At 36.9% G+C, this 13,409-nt stretch overlaps 1 protein-coding gene across 9 annotated transcripts in view; it reads left to right on the top strand.

Annotated features, from left to right (window-relative positions):
• MCTP1 (multiple C2 and transmembrane domain containing 1) overlaps positions 1-13,409 on the top strand; it is a 1,073,276-nt gene that overhangs the window by 449,251 nt on the left and 610,616 nt on the right. For all 9 annotated transcript variants that reach the window (XM_061424408.1, XM_061424399.1, XM_061424398.1 and 6 more), the window contains one exon: positions 12,067-12,186. In XM_061424408.1, coding sequence (XP_061280392.1) covers positions 12,067-12,186 — 120 coding nt within the window. The remainder of the gene's footprint in view (positions 1-12,066; positions 12,187-13,409) is intronic.

Genomic DNA, 13,409 nt, shown 5'->3' with positions numbered 1-13,409 from the left:
TTAAGAGCAATTGTTACTTGAGACCAGCAACCTCCTCATGGACCAAATAATACCAGTTCATCAGTTCTTCTTTATTGTTCATATTTGGTCATTTATAATGATAAATATGTGTTGACAAATAATGTGCAAGGACAACTTTACATGCAACCTGTTTTTAAATTAGCAGAACTTCTATGAATGATGAAGCTATTAAACTAAAAAACGTAACTGTGCTTGGTTCTGTGGTAAGTGCTATAACTACTAGGTAAAGTACTAACTTCCAATGAAAGGCATCTCGGAGAATCAACATTCTCCAGGCATGTGTAAGCATTTGTCACTTTCATTCTACATCCAAACTTTTACCAACACGAAACTCACAACATTGCTGGGATTGCTTATCAGTTATTCATGTGTGGTTGATGCGATGCTCTAGTTGGACACACTCTGGGCTTTACATTTTGGAGTTGTCAGTGTTCTCAAAGCAAAGCCAGAGCCTTTCATCTCTGACTTTGATAAAAAAAAATTGACATGAAGTAGTGGTACAACTTGTAAACTGAAAAAGAAAAAAATCTAAATAAATAAATACTTGCCAAGCCTTTTGGCTGGCAGATTCTATTGATATAATACCTCCATCAAGGAGAGTAGGGTGCATTCTGCTGTGATTAGTTGATAGCACCATCTTTGAGCTTGTTTGGGTCCATTTTGTTGCAGAGATTCTTCAGTAGGTATTTCTGTGAGTCATAAGTAAGACAGCTTCAGATGAGTCCTGGCTTGTTGTCATGCTTGTTTCTTTAATGGATGAAGCCAAGCTAAGATTTTCAAAAAGGCCTGGATATACTAAGGTGGTAGACTTTAAAGTTTCATGCAGCAACTTCCAAAACCCCGTGTACAGTTTCACAAAGTGGAGAACTGGAACTTTCTGATAAGTATTTATAAGTGATCTAAGTAAATCTGAACAAACAATGATTTTTTAACACCATCAGTAAACAAATGAAGTAAGTTGTGGGTTTCACCAATGGCTCAGTGGTAAAGGATTCAGCTGCCAATGCAGGAGATGCAAGAGATGCAGGTTTGATCCTTGGGTAGGGAAGATCCCCTGGAGGAGGAAATGGCAACCCACTCTAGTATTCTTGCCTGGCGGGCAACAGTCCTTGGGGTCACAAAGAGTCGGACACAACTGAGCATGCGTGCAGGCACATTGTATGTAGATTCAATTCAAAGCTTTGCCAATAAATCAACCAATATATAATTTTTTTTCTACTCCTGACCATATATCTCATTCTGTCACCAGAACAACAGAGACAGATGGTTCTCTTGACGTTTTTTCCCTAATCAATATAAGTGATCATTTGGTAGAGAGTACACTTTGACTTTTTTTCCTTTAAACACATAACCACTCCCCACCCCAGCACATATGCAACAGGTCTTGTCAGTTTGGTATCTGGTTGTAACTGTTCAAAAAGAAAGCAGTAGAGTCAATCATCTTGGTTCTCATTCTGATTGGAGGGGGGAGAAAAACCACTGGATATAAGCATGTATATGAGCCGATCAGGTTCCCTGGGTCAGTGTGGCAAGAACCCTAGGAAACAGGAAACAAGGTGGAACAATCCACTGGGTTTAAGGTGGTCACCAACTTATTTTCAAAAATTGTCCAAATAAAGCAGAGCTTCTCTTCAAGAGAGCAATGTGTCCTACTTCGAAATTACCTTCAGAAGGCTATTGTGAGTCTGGGAATGAATCAGGTTCACAATTGCCTATCTTCTCTCCTCTGTTGATGGAGGTGGTACCAAAAGTTTTAGTGGAATCAACCAGAAATAAAGACCTGAGAACAAGTGGTGATACAAGCTGGCTGTTGAAATCAAGACCACCCCCTTCCCAGAAGATGAAGTTCCAAAGCCCCTGATGCTATGTAGAGCCTAATTTAATCCAGGGCAGAGAAAGTGGGCAGAGTGGGTCCCCCGCCCAGTTCTTCTTTAGACAGATTTTTTAAAGAAGTAGTCGGACACAACTGAGCAACTTCACTTTCACTTTTCACTTTCATGCATTGGAGAAGGAAATGGCAACTCACTCCAGGGTTCTTGCCTGGAGAATCCCAGGGACGGGGGAGCCTGGTGGGCTGCCATCTATGGGGTCGAACAGAGTCGGACACGACTGAAGTGACTTAGCAGCAGCAGCAGTGAATATTAATGATGGAGAGAAACAGTCTAGTGCAAATCCGTCTGAATGAGCACGTTTCGTTTTCTCTGCTACCCTCATGCCATCATCTAGGAAATACACCTAGCCTTCTTACATGCACCTTTGAGTGCGTATGTACATACCTGGTTCTTCTTTTCTAAGTTAGTTGTGGAATAGCCTGGTGTCTATGTGAGAACTGGCGGTGTTTCTCAAAGAGGAGTATTGTTAGCATTGGGGACAGGAATTTTTATTGAGGGGAACTGTCCCACATATCTCACAATGTTCCACACCCATGCCCCACCCAACAAATGTTGGTATTACCTTTATTATCACCCAAGTCAATATGATAAATAAAAATACCCCCACATTTTTCTAGATGTGCCTTGGTGGGAGAGGTGGCAACCTCTCCCCTTCCTCCCCTTTCTTTCTTTCTTTGTGCCAAAAAGGATTTAAAGGAGGCAATTCATGGGACTGATTGGCAAATAGTGCTTTCACTTGCTCCCTACTGTTCTTAGAAACAGTTTTTAATTTTTAAAAACAGATCATATTTTTAATTCAGGGATTTTATAACCTTGCTGATGGCTTTTTCAAAAAAGAAAAGACATGTTTTTGGTTCCACTTTATATCCACTGGTTTTTCTCTTTAAAGACAGTCTTAATGGTAGAGGTAAAATAGTTTCCTTGTAAGGATTAATCATCAAAATCAGTTTTTATATGTGGCTAGGCCCCTTACAATTTTTTTTTTTAAGCATTGCCTAATTCTTCAAAAGGCAAACCTTCTACATTCATTATCTTTCTAATCTGAGGCCTTTCACATCAGCAAATATTCTCACACCAAATGCTGTTAACATAAGCATGTGTGTACTTTTGATACATTTCCTTATTCTGTTTCATCTGAAACAGACATTTTTGAATGATGAAACAGGAAAACACGAGACGGTGCAGGTTGGATGGAAATGGGTTAATACTGTGAGGGTCGCAAATGTGTTAAGTTTAAGGAAAAAAAAATGAATTGAAATTAGGGAGGAAAGGATTTTCTAAAAGGGCTGTGAAATAATTAATTGTTTTGTAGGAGATGGCCTTTCCATGTAGGCAGAGCATTTTCTCTTCACTTCTTTCTGAAGAGACAGTCAAATAGAGAATCTCATCTCTTAATTAGAAAGAAAAATACTCATCAAACACATCTCATCACTGGAGAACTAATGACTCACAGCTGTTAGTCTGAAAGGGCAGGCTTTTTTTCCTGAATAGTAGGAAGTGTTAATCATTTTGGATGAGATTTCTTTTTTAAAATATACTGTAGTTTGCAGAAGAATAGGATATTCAATATTCCAACTTAAATGATTTTTTTTTGAAAAGCGCGCTCCCCCAGAGATACTCTCCTGTGCCGCAGTGAATGATCCTTGAATGCAGGCATCTTCCACTGCACTTCAACGCGAGCATCAATGGATGGGACGAGGTAGATGGCCCAGTCTTGCCAGGAACTCTTAAAACCCCAGGCTCAAAGAAAGAGAAATCAGACATCTTGTGCCTCCTAAGAAATGGTGTTGCTGTAAAACCTGAATATTTTGATTTATACACTCTACTTCATATAATTTGCCTTATTTAAATGTAAGTGAAAAGCCCTGGTCCACCTTCATTAGCTTCTGAGTAGAAAGGGTCTTTTTGTTTGTTTAATCTTCACGTGAAAAAGTAAGGCCTTTTTTTTTTTTTTTTTTGGTCTGTAAAATGTAATTGGCTCATTCATTTTCCAGTCTTTGCCTTTACAGACACCTTGCTAACCTCTTCTAAACATTTTGGACAGAAGAAAACCCCACTTAATAAGAACCTTCTGAATAGCTGACTTTGATTATGCAGACAGTGACGATAAGGAATAATGAAATTGGCTCCACAAAACTCATTCTGACCATTAGTGTTTGGCCTCTTTGCCATGCCAAACTGTTACCAGAGCACCTGAAAGTGGTATTCCATTTCTTTGCACTATTGCGAAAGTGGTTATCCCAGAGCAAGAGGAAGCAGGAGAAATAAAGTCTACAAATTGAATCATCAGTCCCTAAATAATTGATGCCTTCAGAGCATCGACACTCACTGTGAGGTCCTTTACCTTAGAGGCAGTGGAGCATTGTGGGAAATCACGCTGGACTGGGAGTCAGCCGACTCTGCCGCTCAGTGGAGGGTGTCCCTGGACAAGTCTCAACCTTCTCGTTCTCAGTTTTCCCCTTTGTAAAATGAAAATAGTCTCAGCCTTCCAAGCCTGTCATGTGGGACTTGCCCTCCAAAGTTCACTTTATGCAGTGTGATATGATACTTGTTAGGACAAATTATGTCATTTCCCTTTCAGATTTTCAAAAGAGCCGTTCGGAATACTTATGATTAAAATATAGGTTGCTCTTAAAGCCTGGCCCAAATAGATATTGAAGGATTGTGTTTTGTGATGTTAGTGATAAAAATCATAGGCAAGATAACACTGATTTAGCTAAAAGGTATCTGGATTTAAAAGCTAAAAAGTTGTGGACAGGAATTGACATTCATGAAATTGATTGTTCAGAACAAGATACTTTTATATCTAAGGGCATGAGGTTGTTAAAAAAATTGTTAACATTTAAGAACTTAATTTTTTCAATTCAAGACTTCACAAAATCTATAATGTGTGCTAATGTTATTTACCAGCACCAGTGAGTCTCCATAAAGATCTAGATCTTTCTTTCTCTGATTACTAGTAAAAAAAAAAAAATCACTGCAACCCCTCTTAAGTTTAATACTTATGACTTCCTTCCAGCAAACTTTCTTTCCAGACCACACAGAAACCCCTCTTAGAAACACCACCCATCTTCTGTAACTGCTCAGAGAACAATTATCATGTTGACTTATCTTGGAGTATTATTTTATAAAGTCTCTGTAATTTTTCAGAAATAATTTTAAATATGAAAAGCATAAATTGATAGTACATACATTAATACACTATTTTGTAATAAGCATTTTGACATGTATTATATCACTTGTTGCCCACAGGCAACTTGTGAAATAGGTATTACCATCTTCATTTTATAGATGATAGACTAAAAGAGAAGAGAAAAACTGACCTGCCCAAGGTCTTATGATGATCAAATAGCAGAACTAGAGATAAAACCACTTCTTCAGGCTCCTGGTTCAGACCATGTTTTATTATAGGGCACTGTCTCCATGGAGAGAATATATGTCAGCTAACATTTGCTGTATAACCACTCCATTGGTGGTGCAAAGGAACGGCCATTCGTTTAGTGATGATTCTGTAGGTGAACAAGCCAGATCAGGTTCAACCGAATATTTATTTTGTTCTCCTCCAGGCTCAGTTATGTATCTGTGCTCAGCTTCTGATCAGTTAGGCAGCTCTGCCTCTGGATACGTCTGGATCCTGGGGCAACGGAGACAACTGTGTCACATGTCTCTCATTCAGCAGACTAGCCTGTGCTTCTTGACATGGTGGCTCAGGGTTTGAAGACAGCAGAGGGGAAAACCCAGTGAGCAAGTACTGTTTAAGCCTCTGTTCAGCATTTTTGCAACTCTTCCCTTGGCCAAAACAAGTCCTATGTCTAAGCTCAGTGTCATCATGGGAGAGTATTTCAAAAGGCCTGAATACAAGGAGACTTCAACAAATTGGGGTTACTACTGCATCTAATCACTATAAGTTAAATATGAAAATACTGAAAATGGCACTCACTTCATCATCTCTTCTATGGTAGTTGACTTAGCTTTCTAAACATAGCTCTTTTGCTTGAATCCCTTCTGTGGATGCTAAAGTGGTATAGGAACAGTGATGAGCTACAAGAGCATCAAAAATGTTACCTGTAGTGTGAGCCAATATATTCCTGCTTATAATAATAACTAGTGCTTATTGGGCATCTTATAGGTCTAAGCACTAGGCTAATTCCATCTCAAATCTGTAAATAGTGTAGTTTCCATTTTTCAGAAGATAAAGCTAGGAATATTCTAGTAACTAACCTAAAGTCACATAGTTAAGGACTAGTGAACATTGATACAAGCGTGGGCCTCGTTCACACACCCGTGCTCTTTCTCGAGCACCACACTGCAGAAGTTTCTTGAGGGATTCCCACAGTCATGGCTAACAGTCCAGGGAAGATTAACAAAGAGCTTCTACTGTCCAAAATAATGTGTAAAACTCACAATGTCCTTTTTCTAATGAAAAAGGTTGTATGTACTTAGTACCATTTGACTAATGTCCCATGGAGATTTTGTGATATAGAATTTTAATTGTAAATCACAGCCATCTAGTGATATGAGAAAGAAAACCACCAAGTTCTTGGAACAGTTTGCGTTTCTAATGAGCAAGGCAAACAAATGTAGGACTGAAATGTTTTATTTTGAATGGAGTCATGGATTTTATTAAAGTTATATATAGATAGCCCAAGTTTCCTTATTAAAAGTGTTGGGAGGAGAGAGAGGAAAAGTCAAGGAGACTGTGACAAAGAGAGGAAAAATAAGGAAAAGATGTCATACATGGTGATGAAGTCAAAGGAAATTAAACACTGTACAAATGTGTAGAAGTCCTTATTGCCTAGTTTAACCTGGAAAGTGAAAGTTGCTCACTCATGTCCAACTCTTTGTGACCCCATGGACTATACAGCCCATGGAGTTCTCCAGGCCAGAATACTTGAGTGGGTAGCCGTTCCCTTCTCGGGTTCTTCCCAACCCAGGGATTGAGCCGGGATTCCCTGCATTGCAGATGGATTCTTTACCAACTGATCTATCACAGAAGCCCTAGTTTAACCTGGAGAAATTCTATAATCGCCAGATCCTCTTTCCATGTCCCATGCAGGCATAAAAGGTTTCTGGATATACGGGTTGGGAAAATCCTGGGCATTTTATGGTTTGTATTTATGTTCTGTGGATGTGTCAGTGATTTTTTTTTAAATTGTTTTGGTCTCACTTTAGTACATTATCTCTCTCTCCCTCTTTTTTTACCCAAACCTATGAAAAAGTGTGGTCAGGACCAAGGACAGATCCTGCATTGTCTTAGCCTCCAAGTTTCTCTGGGCTGCTTTCTTTTTCTGCTGCCCTCATGAGACATTCAAGACCCATCCAGGAGTGTTTGGGTTTTTTATAGGAAAAAGGAAAGGATCCTATCTTAGTGCAGGTGGGCTCCAGGGAGGAAAAAATAAAATAGCTTCAGTGTGGAGAGAATAAGCTAAAAGGCCCCTTCTTGCTTTGAGGGTTCTCTTTCTTAGAGGATCATCACCATTAACAAGAATTAGTATCATCACTAGTACTGTAGAGAATAATTGCTTTTTTCTTACTGATTCTTAGCAATGTGAATCCAGAGACTGTGTCTTATCCTAATTTTGAACACCTAGTATTATATAGCACATAGATGTTCAATAAATATGTTTTATTGTTAATCTGTGTTCATACTCTTTTTTTAAATTGATGTTTGATTGACCTATAATGTTATATTATTGTCAAGGGTTCTACATAATGATTCAATGCTTGTATATATTGTGAAATGATCACCACAGTAAATCTAATTACCATCCCTCACCATACATAGTTATAAGTTTGTTTATTTTTTTTGATGAGGACTTTTAAGATTTATTCTTTTAGTGACTTTCAGATATGTACTACAGTATTATTGACTACAGTCACCATGCCGTCCACAATATTCCCATGGCTTGTCATTTTATAACTGGAATTTTGTAGCTTCTGACATCCTTAACCCATTTCACCCAGCTCCCTCACTTTTGGCAACTACTGATCTGGGATTTTTTGCCATTTTTTTGTTCATCTGGTTTCTTTGTTTTCCCCCTGATTTTTTTTTTTTTTTTTTTGGCTGCACCACAGGGCATGTAGAATCCTAGTATTTCAACCAGAGATTGGACCTGTGCTTCCTGCAGTAAAAGCATGGAATCTTAACCACTGAACTGCCAGCAAAGTCCCTGTTGTTTTATCTATTTGTTTTGTCTTTAGATGCCACATAAATGTGAGATCATAGGGTGTTTGTCTTTATCTGAGTCATTTCACTAACATGATTCACTTAGCATAACACCCTCTGGGTCCATCTTGGTTGTTGCAAATGGCAGGATTCCATTCTTTTGATGGTCAAATAGTATTCTATTGTATACATAACATCTGTATCCATTCATCCATTGATGAACACTTAGACTATTTCTATATCTTGGCTGTTGTAAATAATGCTGCAATAAACATGAGGGCACATATATTTTCTTGAGTTAGTATTTTCATTTTCTTCACATAAATACCCAGAAGTGAATTACTAGATCATATGGTAGATGTGTTTTAATTTTTTGAGGAACTTCCATACTGTTTTCCCAGTGGCTGTACCAGTTTGCATTCCCACTAATAGAGCATAAAGGATCCCTTTTCTTCGCATTCTTACCAACACTTTCTATTTCTTGCGTTTTTTATAATAGCCATTCTAACAGATGTGAGGTGATATCTCAGTCTGGGTTTGATGTGCATTTCACTGATGATTAGCATCTTTTCATGTGCCTATTGACCCTCTGTATGTCTCCTTTGGAAAAATGTCCATTCAGATCCTCTGCCCATTTTTTAATCAGTTTGCTTGGTTTTTGGCTATTGAGTTATATGAATTTTTGAACATCAACCCCTTATCAAATGTATATTAATAATTTACAAATATTTTCTCCCAGTCAGTCGATTGGCTTTTCATTTTGTTGATGATTTGTTGTTTCCTTTGCTGAGCTTCTTAGTTTGATATAGTCCTACATGTTTATTTTTGCTTTTGTTGCCTCTGTTTTAGAAATCAGACCCAAAAAAATCATACTGAAGATCAGTGTCAAGGAGCTTACTGCCTGTGTTTTCTTCTAGGCATTTTACGGCTATAGAGCTTAACATCCAAGTTTTTAATTTGTTTTGAGTTGATTTTTGCATCTGGTGTAAGATAGTCTGATTTTATTCTTTTGCCTGTGGCTGTTCAGCTTTCCCAACAACATTTACTGAAGGAACTTTCCTTTCCCAAAAGAAGAGAAAATTACAGGCCAGTTTCCTTGATGAACACAGATGCAAAAATTCTCAACAAAACATTAGCAAACTGAATCCAGCAATACATTAAAAAGATCATGTACTATGATTGAGTAGGATTTATTCCAGGGGTGCAAGGCTGCTTTGGTATCCATAAATCATCAACCAATAGGATATAAAATGTTAATAAAGGCTAAAATGCATATGATCATCTCAATAGATGCAAAAAAAGCATCTGACAAAATTCAGTATCCATATATGATAAAAAAGAACTCTCAACAAAGTGAGTGTAGATGCAACATACCTCAACATAATAAAGGCCATATATGATAAGCCCACAGCTAACATACTCAATAGTGAAAAGCTGAAATCTTTTTCCTCTAAGATCAGGAACAAGACTAGGATGCCTACTTTGCTGGGTTTATTTTACAAAGTGTTGCAAGTCCTACCAAGAGTAATTAAGCAAGAAAAAGAAAAGTCATCCATATTGGAAGAAATAAGTAAAACTGTCACTATTTGTGGATGACATAGTTTTATATATAGAAAACCCTACAGAGTCCTCAAAAAAAAAATTGTTAAATGAATTCAGTAAAGTTGCATGACACAAAGTCAACATATAAAAATATATTACAGTTCAATGCACTAACAATGTACTATCAGAGACAGAAATTAAGAAAACAATCCCATTACAGCTGCATCAAAAAGAATAAAATACTTAGTAATAAATTTAATTAAGGTGAAATACCTATCACTAAAAACTACAAGACACTGATGAAAGAAATTGAAGATACACCATTCTAGGCTCTGGGGATAGAATGTGAGCTAAAAGGAAAAGTCCCTATCTTTAAAGAGCTTATATTTTAGTGATTGTCTAAATTTTACTAATAAATATGCAAAGAATTAATACGAATCCTAGCCAAAAATAATTCTCTCTTTTATATGTGTTGATGTCTGTCAAATTTGCCTTAAATCACTTCCTGAATAAAGTATATTTTTAAGATGCATTTTAATAGAATAATCATAGCCATCAGTTATAATTTGTGTCATCTTTAAATATATTACATATATTTCAAAAATTAAATGGAAATATTTTCCTTTTCTGGAAATCTTTATACTTCCCTGGTGAAAGAGAAGATATGGCTCATGTTTCATGCATTAACATATTTGAGATTTTTCTTATTCAGGAACTTGAATCTATAGTTACCATGTAATTCTGTCCAAAATTCATTTCTTGGGTTACTAAACCATTATTTATGCTTTTCGGTGTCCATGTGGGTTATGAATATAAAAGAATCCAGTAAAATATACAGTCTTCAAAATTTAATGTCACATTAAAAAAAAAAAAACCCTGATGGTACAGTGATGTCATTTAAAATATTAAAGAAGGGTTGTTAGTGGTCAGGTCTACAGAACTCTGTTGATAACTGAACACACTGAAGTAGAGTGACTTTCTAAGGCCCAGAACCTGTCTTCTGGCCCATGGGCCAGGGGTCCCTCTGCCACTCTGGACAGGTTTCTTTTCTCTGCAGTTTGAATAGGCTGTGGGCTTCTCTGAGGTTTGTTAAGAAAGCTGCAAACAGCCCGTGCTGCTGTACTTGGTGTGAGGGTTCTTAGAGCACTGCTCCTCGCTCTTCTGATCTGTCAAATGCAAGATACCAGCGTGACCCCAACCAGCCGGCTCAAATTCCCAGTTGTACTCTGGTTCAGCTAAATCTTAGCAGACAGATACTTTCTAGCTTTCACTATTAGAATATGTATTTCCTAAGGGCCTCGGTTGATAAATAGTTAATTTCATCAGTTTTGTAAAATATTGATATCGTTTACATGGTCATTTTTTTTGAGCACTTACTGAGTACCCAGTGTGTTAAACCTTAAACACATTTCAACTGTTAATTCTCACAACCTCTCAGGGGGGACACTCTTAGGATTCCCATTTTACAGAAGAAACTAAAGGGAAGAGAGGTACCATGCCAGAGGTTAGAGGACTAGTTACCTTTAGGGGTGGAATCCAGCTCTCAACTACCTTCTGACTTAAACGACCTTAATTTGGCAGCAGGGGCCACAGACCCAGAGAATTTAGATGGTCTGTGCAGGGTTATAAGAGTCTGGTGAGGAATGAGAGTGAGTCACACTTTATGTACATTGCTGGTTATTTCACTACACAGATGCTCTTAGAATGGTTTCTTCTGCCAGCCCAGGTGAGTCTCTAATCTTACATCCTTCTTACAGTTTAAAAAACCATTTACATACTTAGACAAGTAGGTAGTTTTAAAAGATAATTAAAGTAGACATTTAAAATCTCCCTTTGACAAAATTACTCCGTTTTTAAAATAGCTGTTCGATTTCTACGGTAAGGCTGAATGTTTTTACACTTGTTGGGAGCAGTGCTTCTATTCATCATGTGAAATCTTGAGGACTGTCTTGGTGTAGATGTGGTATTTTCATCTGCCTATTATGCTTGTTACGTTGTATTATCCAAGTGAGATTTTTTTTAAAAGCCCTGATGTTAAATGGTGATTCATCCTTTATCATTAAGGCAGATATACCGTTTATTTCTGACAACGCAGTGAAGCTCATTTTGCTGACTTTTTTTTTTCAAACTTGATTTCGTCCCTTCTAACAATAATTTCACTGGAGGAGAAAAATTAAAATTGCCCCATTGACAATGTGATAATATCAGTTTTCCTTCAGAGAAATTCAACAAAGTGAAAATCTTCATGATTTTCCAGGGGTCAGTTGTCCTTTTAGAAAAAGTGCCTAACAAGTTCTCAAGGCTTTGTTTTCAAGATAAATAAATCTTTCCGTTCTGCAAATTTGGTTGTGTGTTTTTGGTTTTGAAATGCAGTATGGATAAGAAAGTCCATTGAGTGAAATTCAAAGTTGACTCATCTTTTTCTTTGCTCTTTTCTCTCCTCAGCTCTTTCTCTTTGTCGTCTGGAACTTTGAGCTCTACATGATACCACTGGTTTTGTTGTTACTACTGACATGGAACTACTTCTTGATAATATCAGGGAAAGATAACAGGCAACGTGATACAGTAAGTCTCTTACTTTCTTATTTGTATGTGTTTTTGTTCTCATTCTTAGTCTCCCTGGCAAGATCAACATTGCATTTGGTTTTGCACACCAGAAATTCTGTCTATAAATACTCAAGTTTGACAGAAAGTTTTCCCAGTTCTAAACTAACAACTCTTTGGTTCTAACACAATGTATTTGCCTATTTTTAACATTACTCATTTTGGTAGGAACTAAAGTTGAGAATACACTGAAGAATGAGTTATGATTTTTAAGTATAAATTGTTTAGTCCAAGTGATTATTTCTTTTTATTCTCCTTAGTTGTGTTTATGTCTCAATGAATCCTGAGTTAAGATATAATATTGCAACATTTTCTGTTTGGTCAGACCAAGTGAATGTATTTCATTTAAGACATTTCTCTGTGGTCTGCCATTGGAGGGAAGGAAGACTTGATGGTTGTTGGCCTAGATAAGTGCAAAAAGTACCTTAATTCAATGTTCATTCATTGAACAACAGCAAATATACTTATCTGTGTCAGGGGTATATTAGGATACTGGCTTGTGGATCAAGACCTTTCGTTTAACCCAGGGAAAGTTATACTGAACTTACCTGTGCTCTTTGACATTTTTGAAAATTTTTAGAATGTGTGAGATGACCTTTTATCTCTCACAGAGTTTTAGATTGAGAAATAGAAGCTAGCCATGTTATAATCATGTTTGTAATTCTCCCACCAGCTTTCATTTCCTTAGATTATCTGTCACTACACCCCAACCAAACTTAACAGCTTCCAAAACCTCCTCATAATTAAATAAACACAAATGTCTTATCCATCTAGAACATTCGAAGTTTTAATAATATACAGCTGTTGAGAGTAATGTAAGGGTTTTTCAAACATGAAAATCTATTTGCTAGCTATTAGTCCACATCAGATTGCATTGATTCTTTTCTTATTTGCCATTAAAAGCCTCCATTTGACTTCTAATCAAGACTTTTGCCAACTATTGTGCCCATAATGATGCAAGAAACAGACCTATTTGATCATAAGTTTAGTAGTATTATATACTACTTTATTATAAAGTAGTACATAGTATAGTTAGCATCATAATGTTTGCACAGACATACCTATGACATAAAAGAATTTTCCTTTTTAATAACTCAAACACAATATACTTTCAATGGTTACAAAAGAAAAATATATACTTTTTGAGATAATTTTCTTTAACATCAAAGTAAAAGAAAAATCCA

The sequence above is a fragment of the Bos javanicus genome, chromosome 7 (genome assembly GCF_032452875.1).
Source record: "Bos javanicus breed banteng chromosome 7, ARS-OSU_banteng_1.0, whole genome shotgun sequence".
Lineage (NCBI taxonomy): Eukaryota > Metazoa > Chordata > Mammalia > Artiodactyla > Bovidae > Bos > Bos javanicus.
The sequence above is the reverse complement of the archived record's forward strand: the minus strand, read 5'-3'. Positions and strand labels throughout refer to the sequence as shown.